The 12,482-nt window shown below is 47.5% G+C and overlaps 1 protein-coding gene across 5 annotated transcripts in view; it reads left to right on the top strand.

Moving 5' to 3' along the window:
- PLCE1 (phospholipase C epsilon 1) overlaps window positions 1-12,482 on the top strand; it is a 288,806-nt gene that overhangs the window by 214,985 nt on the left and 61,339 nt on the right. For all 5 annotated transcript variants that reach the window (XM_075072693.1, XM_032793107.2, XM_032793106.2 and 2 more), the window contains one exon: window positions 1,594-1,756. In XM_075072693.1, coding sequence (XP_074928794.1) covers window positions 1,594-1,756 — 163 coding nt within the window. The remainder of the gene's footprint in view (window positions 1-1,593; window positions 1,757-12,482) is intronic.

Below are 12,482 nucleotides of genomic sequence, written 5' to 3'. Positions count from 1 at the left end.
TACTGCATGGTTAAATGCAGAAGAACAGGAAATCTTGGCCAGTGTCAAACAGGTCTTGTTGAGTAGCAGAAAGTCCTCCACCAGAGTGACCTATCTGGCCAAGTGGAAAAGGTTCACGTACTGGACCTTGGACCACAGTATCCAGGCCGAGCAGGCCTCACTGCAGGCAATCCTGGATTATCTTCTGCACCTCAAGCTCCAGGGGCTGTCCCTTATCATCAGTCAAAGTCCACTTGGCAGCTATTTTGGCCTTCTACCCTCTGCTCCAGGGCAGGGCAGGTCAGTCTTTGCCCATGGCATGATGGTCTGGTTTTTGAAAGGTATGGAGCATCTCTACCTGCACATCCTCCCTGGGACCCGAGTCTTGTGCTGTCACAGCTCATGGGTCCCTCTTCAAGCCTCTGACTTCCTGCTCTACTACTCTCCTGGAAGGTTTTGTTCCTGGTTATGATAACATCTGCCCACAGGGTCTTTGAGATCAGGGTGCTTACTTCGGAGCTGCTGTATACAGTGTTCTACAAGAACAAAGTCTAGCTGCAGCTGCATCCAGCGTTCCTGCCCAAGGCAGTTTCACAGTTTCATACCGGCCAGGACATATACTTACCTGTCTTCTTTCTGAAGCATCATAAATCAGAAAAGGATCGCACCCTGGACATCAGGAGGGTGCTTTCCTTCTGCATTGTCAAGACTAAGCCAGTTTGCAAGTCAATGCAGTTGTTCATTGTGGTGACAGATAGATGAAAGGTTGCCCAGTGTCTGCTCAGAGGATTTCATCCTGGATCAAAGCCTGCATCCGTTACTGCTGCAAGGTGGCAAAAGTGCCTTCACTGGCAACTGTGACTGCCCACTCCACTAGGGTGCAGGCTTCATTGGTGACCTTCCTAGCCCAGGTGCCAATTCAAGATATCTGCAGGGTACCTGGTCATCTGTCTACAAGTTTACAACTCATTATGCGCTTACTCAGCAAGCCCGAGATGATGCTGGCTTTGGTAGAGCAGTGTTGCAAGCTGCACAACCGTGAACTCTGAGCCCACCTCCATGGATACTGCTTGTGAGTCATCTAGAATGGAATCGACATGACCAAGCACTTGAAGAAGAAAAAATGCTTATGTACCTTTCGTAACTGTTGTTCTTCAAGATGTGTTGCTCATGTCCAGGAATTGAGAACGTGTAGGGCCGGCAGCACCCAACATACTGATGCATGATTGTGGCACTCAGGAGGGTGCCAGAGACAAACCTACCGATACCGCAAAGGCAAAAATCTCTGATGACTGCGCCCCTGGGTGCACACACACCTAGAAAGGAATCGACATGAGCAGCACATCTCAAAGAACAAAAGTTACAAAAAGTAGGTTACGGGTTTTTTTCTGTGATTGCTTTTTCAATGAATTTTCAATAATAAATACTATAATTATTAATTTTATAGCGCTAACAAGACCTAATATTCATAAAATACTGTTCAAGATATGTTTTTGAGTGGTACAAAACAAATTTAGAAATTCTTTGGGGTTTTACTCAGTTTTATTCAGTGATAGTATGTGAGTGTCGTGTAGAAATGATGCTAGTGATGCAAAATTTTGTTTTCTTTCATAGATCAGAATATCATGATTAATGCCTCTGCCTCTAACACTTTGCCATCTAGAAGAGCTCATTCTCTGACTGCGTCTGGATCTCCTAGCTTAGCACCTGGGGCATCTGCACCAATCAGACCAGTCTCCTCTCCTGTAATGTCATCTTCAAGCAAGAGTCAGGCTAGGTAGGGACAAAATCTGTAATTTTTAAAAATCTAATTATTAACACTATAAGTTATGACTGAAGTGCTGTCCTAGATATACATAAGTATGGAGCTTTCCTTTTCCAGTTTTTGGATATTCCAGAGATCATCTGCACAGATTTTGGTCACAGATGCTCCATGTGTGTAACTGTCATTAACTGAAGTATTTCAGCTGCGTAAACTGAGTTACATAGGTGCTTTGCACAAGTTAGTTCAACCTCAAGGAGCATAAACCTGCACTAGGATTTCTGGTGGAAGTTGCCATGTTTTGCCAGGAAATAATAGGGATATTGTCTGGAACCTTTCCTTTCCCACACACTTCCCTCCTTTTTACCTGCAGTACTTTTCAGTCCTATATGCAGTGCAGAAGGTCATGCTTTTGACTGTGCAGTGTCATGGTGTACTATCATGTGTTAATTCATTATTTTTATTTATGATTTATTTTATTACGCCATAGGTGTGCACGGCACTTAACAGACATACAAGATGACGAAGTCCCTGCCATGGGGACCTTCCAGTCTATATGAGACAGATAACACAATTAATTGTTTGGGTAGGGACGATAAGGAAGGAAGGAAAGACAACAGTAAACAGCATGAAAAGATCATTGCTGATATCTGTAGTGCAAAACTCGCTGCTTTTGCCTTGAAAGTCACTTTCTAAGACTTGCTTGTTCTCTTTACATACGGTGTGCAGTTTTGCACTCCATCATGCAGGACCAATGGGTGTATATATCACAATAAGATTTATCTCTACTATATGGCTTTTATGTTATATTTTTCAAAAAGGCTATAACAAATTTAGTTCACAGTACACTGAAAAAGCATCACAAATTGATGCCACAGCAGTTGCTTCCCAGTTTTGAAAATCTATGTTATGTTTAATTTCATTTGCCAAAATAATTGATGTTCCGTATATGTAGAGCACCTGGAACTTTGTAATATTTCAATGTGCCATTAATTTGGCACAGGCAAGAAAAATCTGTTGTTGACTGTATTGTAGCATTCCACAATTCCATACTCATTTTGAGTTAAATCCTGTGGACCCATAACTCTCGCTAACTGTAGTGAGAAGTATGGATACTCAAGCATAGATGGCAGGTTTGTATAATTTTTGGTGGTGCCCAAAATGGTGATGCCTCCCCGCTACTCCTGCCCTGTAAGCTGATATATATATTTTATTAAATAGTGTAAGCATGGACTGGAAGCCGTAAATATTTAAGCTTCTCTTTATTGCACCTAAATCACTATCAGAAAAATCCATTGTTGATTATTAGTGGTCCTACAAATCAAGAATTTGTTGCTGGGATAAAATGAATCTACAACACGTCAGCGCCACAAGATTACAAGCGTCAATTAAAAGTGGAAAGTCAGAAGCAGCACTTGCTTGCTTCAATATACAGTATTATATTTTGTGGGAATGTTTTTAATGTTTTCTCTGAATACTGTGTGGATGCCTCAGCTTCCTCTGCAAGCTACCAACTGAAGGTGTTGGGGACAAAGAGATCAGGTGACCTCCTTGTCCGGAAGAGACACAAAGGCCAGAGGAGGGAGTGTCAGTTTGCAGCTGGCTGGAGAAATGGGGAGAGGCCCAGAACTTGGGTCTGGGCTCCCCACCCCCTAAGATGGACCTGACTGAAGGGTTCTGTTTTCTGTACCTACAAGCTCTGTTCTAGACTGTGATCCTGTCGTCTAATAAACCTTCTGTTTTACCGGCTGGCTGACGGTCACGTCTGACTGCAGAGTTGGGGTGCAGGGACCTCTGGCTGGCTCAGGACCCCGCCTGGGCGGACTCACTGCTCCAGTCCATAGCACAAAGCACCATAAACCCAGCAGAATCTGGCTAAGAGATTATGCACCTCAAACTGGCATCTGCTACACTCCTCCCACTCCCCTGCCCCCAGTCACCACTATTCAGGAGATAGCTAAGTGAAAAGGTGGCATTGCTGAAGCATTTAGCAGGCAATTGAAAACTTCTATAGAGCACTGTACAGTCCCTGAGAACATTGCTGAATTTTGAGCACTGGGTCTGCAGCTAGTCAGCAGTGAGACTGAGGAGACATAACTGGCACCTTAAAGCACCTTTACCCCACTTCCTTCACAAGCTGCACTAAGCACAGTTTCACAGCCCTAGGTAAGTACAATGGGGGGGAGGGACAATAACCTAAAGTCGCTCCTTTGCCTCTTGGTCATGATGCTCCCTCAGCCCCCTCCACTGAAGAGAGACCGCAAGAAAAAAACATCCCCCTTCCCTTTTCCTTCCTTCTCCACTGGCACCAGCTGGTTCAGAGCCCCCTTCCCTGCCTCATGGCTGCCTTGCTCTGCACGGGGCTGCCTGGGACCAATGGGGCTGCTGCTCCTCAGTCCCCTGCCGCACTGGGGGGGGGGCTGCACTGCCCCTTCCCCTCACAGCAGACCCCACTCCGGCTCAAGGAGCTGGGCAGCTGCGAGCGGGCGGGCGCCTCCTCCTCACCCCCGGGGAGCCTGGCAACCAGCCGACGCTGCCTGCAGCCCCGGAGCCAGTGAGCAGGGCTGGGGATGCAGGAGGGTGGTGCAGAGCAGAGAGCCAGCTGGCTGCCACACGCAAAACCCAGCTCTGGACTCCAAGTCCGGAGCCCAGTGCTGGTTGCCTGGAAAGGCATCAATTTTGGAAATGTGCTCAGAGGGGAGCGGCCGCTTCCCACCCTGCCCCCCACGACGCTACTGGGTGGGAGGAGGGATGCTCCGGCGCGGGGAGTAGTGGTGGTGGCAGGGGCCGATTCCCACTCCAGGAAGGGCCAGGGGAGAAATCCAGCTCCAGATATTGGTGGAGCACAGCCCCCAGCCCTGAATATTCCTGGTGCTGGGGCACCTGAAACCCATATAACCTGCCACCTATGTACTCAACACCTATGTACTCAACACTTCTCAAGATTTTGGGTAAGATTCTGTCCTGTACCTCTAAAGCTATGTCTACACAGCAGTGTAAATCAATGATTAGCGAGACTCAAGTCAGCTGACCCATGTTAGGGAACTCTGCTTCAGCATCTACATTGCATTTTAACCCTAGGTTAAGAATTTCCTGACCCATGATCGAATCTAGGGTTCTGGCAGTGCACAGACCCAAGTCAAAGTAAACATATACCAAAGTGCTTACTGTCCCTGCCCCCCCCCATGTTGACACTCTAGCCCTAAGAACATGATGCACTGTGGGAAAACTCTACTGCCCACCCTGTTTCCTAATTGGCAGCACTATTGATGGAACTCAGATGCCCATAATATGTGCACAAGTACATAAATTGCATAACTAGCTCCTTTGGTGGCTGTCTCAGTGGAATGACTGCAGTTTGAGAAGAGTTTATACTGAACTACCATCTGATCTGATAGTTGGCTCTCCGCCTCTAGACTGAATCACATTGGTGGGGAAAATGCCCATGTGCACCTGTTCTCAGGATAATTAAGACATTAGTGTCCAGGGCTGTCAAACTATTAAAATGAAACCTTGCAATTTAATTTTTTTTAAATGGAATGTTCCATGATGGTGTTTTTGTCTGGTTTTTTTAATTTGTTTTTGTCTGTTTGTTTTGAAGTTTGACATAAGATGTAGGTTTCAGAGGAAAAAAACATACACACCCCCGCTGCAGAGCAGTGAAGTGCATCCCCAGGGCTTGGGGTGCAGTGTGCTCCACCACCCCATGCGGATCCTTATCTTTGTATAGGGTCAAATTCTGGAGGCCAGGTTTCAGTCCTTGCCCAGATATGTCTTACAGACTTCAACAGAAATACTCATATGAATAAGGCAAGCAGGTTTTGATCCTGTGTATTATCTGTCGGGTTGAGAACCATCTCCAATAGCTCCCTCTCCTTGGCTAAAGAAAACCTTGCATTTCTCTGAATAGTATTCTTACTTTACTTTTTGCTGTCCAGTATTCTTGGCCAAAGCGCTTGGAGGAAGGGCTGGTTGGGTTGGAGGGTTGATTCAAAATTATTAAACAGAAAATTAGCATGGATATAAAAGCTGGGTTGTTTGGTTTTTTTTCAAATAAAGTATCAAATCCTCAGTGACCCAAGTGGATATGGAAAAGTCATGTAAATGAGTCACTCAGCCCCATTTCCTACTCTTCCTCCTATTTGCTTCATGAGTGCCAAAATCCTGGCTCTGTGTGGACCATGGCAACTATATTTTAAACCTGAATATTAATCCAGCTCAGAGCAGGATTAGCTGCCACTGAAACCAGATGTTACTATCCAGCTGGCAAAATGGCATCAACATCCTTTTAATTCCTTTTTCTCGTTTAAGCTGGATTCCCTTTTTGCTTCAGGCAAAGACGGTATGTCCTGATGATCCTTTAACCCTGCCCCTGCCACAATGAGGGAGGCAGGGATAAGGGATTCCCTAGGAGATTGCAGAAAACTTTTGGGGCTGGCTCCCACTCACTGTCCTCTCAGTGCACACTTCCCTTGTGCCGCTGCACACACAGCCCCAGTGTGGGCAGGAGGGCCCCAGGAGCAAGGGTCAGAGACTAGAGCAGGCACCAAATGGCTGCCTTGCAGGGAGGTGGAGCAGCAGACCCCCTACATCCCGGTGGCTGGAAGTCGCCTGCTGCCTGTCAGCTTTGCTTCCTGCTTTGGGCAAGCTCCGCACAGCAGCGAGGAGGAGCTGGAGCCACCACTGCAGGAGGCTGCGTGGAAGTTTTGGGGCTGGCTCCCACTCACCACCCTGACAGCACATGCAGCCGAGGTGCCCCTGCACACACACAACCAGGGGAGTGAGGCCAGAGAGCAGAGCTGGGACCAAAGAGCTGCCCTGCAGGGAGGGGGAACAGGTACGGTGCCTGAGGTCATCCCTCCTCTGGCCACGCTGAGCAGGAATCTCTGCTGCTTCCCCTCCCTGCAGGGCAGCTGCTTGGTCCCCACTCCGCTCTCTGGCCCTCGCACCTGGGCCCCCCGGGGCTGCTTGTGCATGGTCGCCCTGTGTGGTCTGAAGGCAGCAAGTGGGAGCCAGCCCCAAAACTTTGCCGCAGTGAGGAGGAGCTGGAGCTGCCGCCACTGCCACCATGTGAGGGCTGCAGGGAAGTTTTGGGGTTGGCTCCCACTTCCCACCCTGACAGTGCACACAACCTGGGTGCCCTTGCACATGTAGCCCCAGGGAGGGTGGAGGGGGGCCAGAAGCAAGGGCCAGAGAGCAGAGCGGAGACCAAGGAAATAGTAAGCCAGTAGTCTGACCAACTAAACTGGCATAGGATGAAAATGAGCATGACTAAGATTGTGGTCATCTGACTGCCACAGGGAAACTGGACACAGAGATTAATGGAGTGAAACTAAACCAGACTGACCAATTCCAGTACTTTGGTGTCTGAGTCATGGAAGATGGCAAGCTTGAACATGAGATACAGTCGAGACTGGGGAGTTCTGGAAGAATGTGGAATAACACCCCAGGGGCAGTGTATGATAAGCATATGCCACTGAGACTGAAAGCACAACTAAACAAAACAATGGTGTACCCCAGAATGCTGCTTCGTGAGAAGCATTTGCAACAAAGAGATGGCAGGTTCAAAATGCCTACAAGCGTTTGAGATGAGATGTCTTCATGCCATAAGATGAATTACATGAATAGAGAGATTCTGAAATGAAAGTATTGGGATGGAAGTCAAAGTTCATGATGTGACTGACAAAATCCAGGAAGCACAACTTCACTGGTTTGGACACATGCAGAGGATGAATGAAGGGGATCTGGTGAAAACAGCATGGCAGAAGAAGGTGGTAGGAAAGAGACCCTGAGGAAAACTGAGGAAGCGTAGATGGACTGCACCAAACATGGTAAGCAGGTGAACTGTAGTATCACCTCAGACAGATGAAGGAGACTGATGCTGGCATGATGACCTGATCCCAGTTGATGGGATAAGAGGAAGAGGAAGAACTAATAACTTGTGCTGGATTATTTTTATTTTATTTCTCTCTGTTCTAAGTTTCTGGTTTACAATATGTGCCCTAGGGACAAAAGAGCACAGTCAGCCGTGGTCCAAGCAGGTGCAGCTCCAATTAAATCAATGATGTTGTGCCTACCTACACATGGCCCATCACATGGCTATTTGCTATGTATCTGACTCAACACTCCACAGTTTTCCAGTTTACAGCTTTGAAACTATCTAGTCCATCATAGAATTGCCGATGTCCATAGGAACTGAGAGCACTCAGGACCTTGCAGAATCAAGCCCTAATATACTTTTGCTATGAGAGTATAAAATATATTTGCTCAGATTCCCCCTAATTTACCCAAGATGAGTCAATGGGGGTTGCACAGGTGCAAGTGAAAGCAGAATTTGGCGTAATATGCCTCCAAAAAACCTAACCACCTGCTTTGGTTAGTAATTTTCATTTTGTTTGGCATTACTGTGCCAAGTACATTATGGCATGTAATGTGTTAATTAACTTTTTTAATATCTCTCATAACATTTTTGCCAGACAATGAATAACATAGAACTGAGAATAACATAGAAAAATTCTCCAGGCTCCAGAACATAGAATGAAATATGTAATCTAGAATGGAACATCAATGGCCATATTACTGTGTCATCTACATATAGCAGCTTCTCGCCTTTTCCGATTGGGATCTTCCTGCTCACATAGTCCAGCAATATGATAAACAACAGCAGACTTAGAGATGACCCCTGGTGCAGTACGATTTTCATTTCAGAAAGACTTGTCATTCCAAAACATTTACATCACTTCCATTACATTACATCATTTACATCACTGTTTTAGGTGATCTGTATAGGGCATTCACCATAGTTATTAAATCCTCAGACACTCCATGTTTCTTCAGCCCTGGTGAGAACATCCTTTTATACACTTTATTGTATGCTTCTTCTAGGTTTATAAAAGCCCAGAAGTTACCTAGTACAAGTTAATAATATTATTTATACTACAACACAGACTACAAGTACAAACTTGTAATCTCATAAAAAAGAAATATCTGGTTAGTTTGACAACCTATATTTTCCATAGCACATGTTGATTGACATTAATTATATTACCCTCTTTTAATTTTTATTCATCAAGACCAATATCAACCATTCCATAATTTTGCCCAGGATTGATGTCAAGATGACAGGCCTATATTTATCCAGGTAATCCTATTTATTCGTTTAAAATATTGGAACAACATTAATTTTCTGCCAGTCTTCTGGAACTTCCCCAGTGTTCCAAGACTTATTGAAAATCATCAGTAACAGTTCAGAGAACTTCCTGGACAGCTCTTTTAAAACTCTTGGATTTAAGTTATCTGGACCAGCTGAGTTAAAAATATCTAACTATAGTAGCTGCTGTTCAACATCCTTTGAGTTGGAATGGAAAGTATTTCATCATCATCATATAATATCTATACATCATGTAAATTTTTCACAAATACAGAACAGAAATATTTATTGAACACCTTTGCCTTTTTTAACACTTTTGACCACAGAGTTCTCCTTATGTCTTTTTGCTTCCTTAATAAAATTAGAAGTTAGGAGAAAACTGATAAAGTGTTAGCAGCTTCTCCTTTTTTCCATTTGTTATATATTGGGGTGTTTTGTTAGTCTCTAAGGTGCCACCAAGTACTCCTGTTCTTTTTGTGGATACAGACTAACGCGACTGCTACTCTGAAACCTATTATTATTATTATTATTTTATTTTATTATTTTATTATATAGCTGTTCTCAAATCCCCTCTGAGCCAGGTTGTTTTTAACCAATGTAGCTGCCTTTCTCGATTGTTAGACTCTGAGTTTTAGGCATCTAGTAACATGTTCTTAAACAGTTCTCAATTGTCTTTCACATTTTTCCGTTTTAATTCTTTCTCACAGCCTATTTGGTTCATAATTGTTTTCAGCTTGTGAAATTGGCCTTTTTAAAGCACCAGATATATAAAAATTCCCCTCTCACCCCTATGGGTGGTATGTGTCTTCCTCAACCTCGGGTCCTCTACCAGAGGCCTGGGAGTTTGAGGTTCTGCGCAGTATCTTAGCTGTTCCTAGCACTGCACTCTTCTGGACAGAGAGCTCTGATGTTGTTCCTGGGATCTGTTGGAGCCACTCACCCAGCTTAGGAGTCACAGCCCCGAGTGCTCCTACCACCACTGGGACCACTTTGGCCTTCACTTTCCACATCCTCTCTCTCACGTCCCGCTCGAACGCGAACTGCAGCGAGCTTTGCCTCATTTCCAGGGCTCTCCCTTCTGCGCCGTGATAACGACGCGTTTCTCCTGCTTGCAGCCACGCCCTACTGTATGCCTTCCCTCCGTTTCCTCTGGTACACAGCGGTGCTGCTCAAGCGCCTTTCGCCCAGCAGACAAGGCGCCAGCCCTCCATCTCAATATCGCCCCGGCGCTTGGCCCAGCCAGGTCCGTACACCAACCCTCCTGACCCTATCTTATCAGTAGCCGCTCCAATTCCCCTCCCCAGTGTCCCGCGACCTCATCACACAGGACCACGAGACTTCATCATCCGCGACTGCCTCGATCCCTCCACCTCACGGCTCTAGCTCCTGATGGCTGAATGCTGAGGCCATATTACGCTGCCCTGCCGCCGTCCGGCGGATGCAGCCCCGCATTCTCCTCCATAGCAGAAAAGCCTCGTCTCACCCGCAGACGTATGTGGTCCAAGAAGCGCTTCACGCAGCGTCTGCCCTTTACCGTGTGCCCTCCCACGATGTTTCCCACCCCATTACAGACTCAAATCCGACGATCCTAGACTACCTCTGGCACTTAAAAATGCCAGGAGGAGCCCACTGCGACTTCCTCCTCTTAAGCGCTTGCCCCCACCTGACGGCTATATCACTTCCATCAGGAGACGGCGTGCGTCTGCTCCGTGTTCTCACCTACCGGTAGTCTCTTCGCTTCAAATGAGGGTCTGGACCGTACTTATGCCCCCACTCGTCCCAGCCCCTCCTGGGACCACAGCTTGTTCTTGACATACTTATGTTGCCGCCCCTAGTGCACTACTGCGCAACTTGCTCCGTCTCTACCTTGTGGAGACGTCTTCTTGGTGGCCCAATCACCTCCCAGCGCGTGGGTCTCGGCAGATCATGAGCCCCTCCACCTGCTCGATCTTCCGCTACACCCTCTTTTCAAAAGCAAAGCTGCCCAACTGCGACTTATCCTGCTTTCCTCCCTAAGGTGTGTCTGCCCTTCCACGCTTGCCCAGGACATCTTTCCCGGTTTTCTTCACCGAAGCCCATCTCTCCGACGAAACAGCCAGCACCTACACACCTTTGCGCATGTGGCAGACCACTGGCCTGTTCTTATGTGGAAAGAACCAACCCTTCCCAAGGTCCTCCGCCCAGCTCTTTGTCGGGCTTGCAATGCCAGATGAAAGGGTCTGCCAATCTCCCTCCCAGAGGATTTCCACCTGGGGTCAGGGCCTGTATTCGCAGCGCTGCCTACGAGCAAGCTTCAGCCGTCCCCTCGGACACCTTACGCGCCGCATTCCCAGAGGCTCAAGGCCTTCCTCAGCAGCCTACTTGGGCCACTGCCCCATCCAGCCGGAGATTTGCCCAGATCGCGGAGCGTCTAACTGATACACGGCTTCACTTCGATACCAGCCGCCGCGAATAGCCTAAGCTGCGCGAGTGCGCGGGTCATTGGTCGAGCATTCGCATCGCATATGCGTTGGTGGCTTTGTGCCTCGCATGTCAACTCACAAGTCACGGTCTCTCGCGGTGACGCAGCGGCCTCTTGGGGCGGCTGCCTCACTTCCAGGGAACTGCCGCGTCGCCTGCACTGCCGACCCCATCCGATACCTCACGGTAGGAAGGCCCTTGGAAGGTATCACACCATAACTGGACATGCATAATGGAGGAGCAACCACTCGAAGAGAGAAACGGGAGTACGATCTATAGCTTATAACGCAGATGGCTCCCCCAAAGATGAGCTAGCTGTGGAGAGAATTGCCTTGCAATAACTGTTGCTTCTTCCGGCAGGCCGGAGATGGTGATGTGGACATGACGCTTGCGGAAAGACCATAATCAACACAGATTTCCACACCCATCCCCTCAGTGCCCTATTGGCTTACCGACAAGACCCTGCCATGAGGACCTGTAACCCATGTCAGCGCGAAGTACGACAGAGGTAAGGCGCCTCTTGGCAAAGAATGTGCGCTGAGACACTTGTGGAAAAGGGTCGCCTACCAGTCCTGGACAAGGGCTGGACTAAGAAATTGACAGCAGGCTGCCACGGTGCCAAGAAGCCCCTTGATGCCGATAGCAGCCCCAGGAAACAGATCACTGAGCACCAGACCATTGAAGAGGGGCGTTCTACCACCCCACTAGGAGGACCCAAGGTCAGACTCGGTGCATGAGAGGCCTCAGGACAGGTCACACACATTAGTGGACAGGATTGTAAGCATGCAGGCCCAAAGAAAGCATTACACTGATACGGCACAACCAAGTGCTGGGCTTTGTGTAACAGGGAACATCTGCCACAGCGTATGGGCTAGATTCCTCCCAAGACCATGATGGGAGATTCCACAGTAAGGTTTTGGAGAATAGCAGGGCTAAGATTCTGTGGGACTCCAAGATCCAGACGGACGGCATCCGCGTACTGGCCAATCAACCAGACATCGGGTTAATAGACAAGGAGCAGAAACAGCGGTGGTGATAGACTATAGCAGTTGTCCAGATGACGAGCAACATTCAGGAAAGAAGGAATCATGAGAAAGCTGGAGAAGTTACAAGGGCCTGAAAGAGGAACTA

This window comes from Chelonoidis abingdonii, chromosome 15, assembly GCF_003597395.2.
Source record: "Chelonoidis abingdonii isolate Lonesome George chromosome 15, CheloAbing_2.0, whole genome shotgun sequence".
Taxonomy (NCBI): domain Eukaryota; kingdom Metazoa; phylum Chordata; order Testudines; family Testudinidae; genus Chelonoidis; species Chelonoidis abingdonii.
The sequence above is the reverse complement of the archived record's forward strand: the minus strand, read 5'-3'. Positions and strand labels throughout refer to the sequence as shown.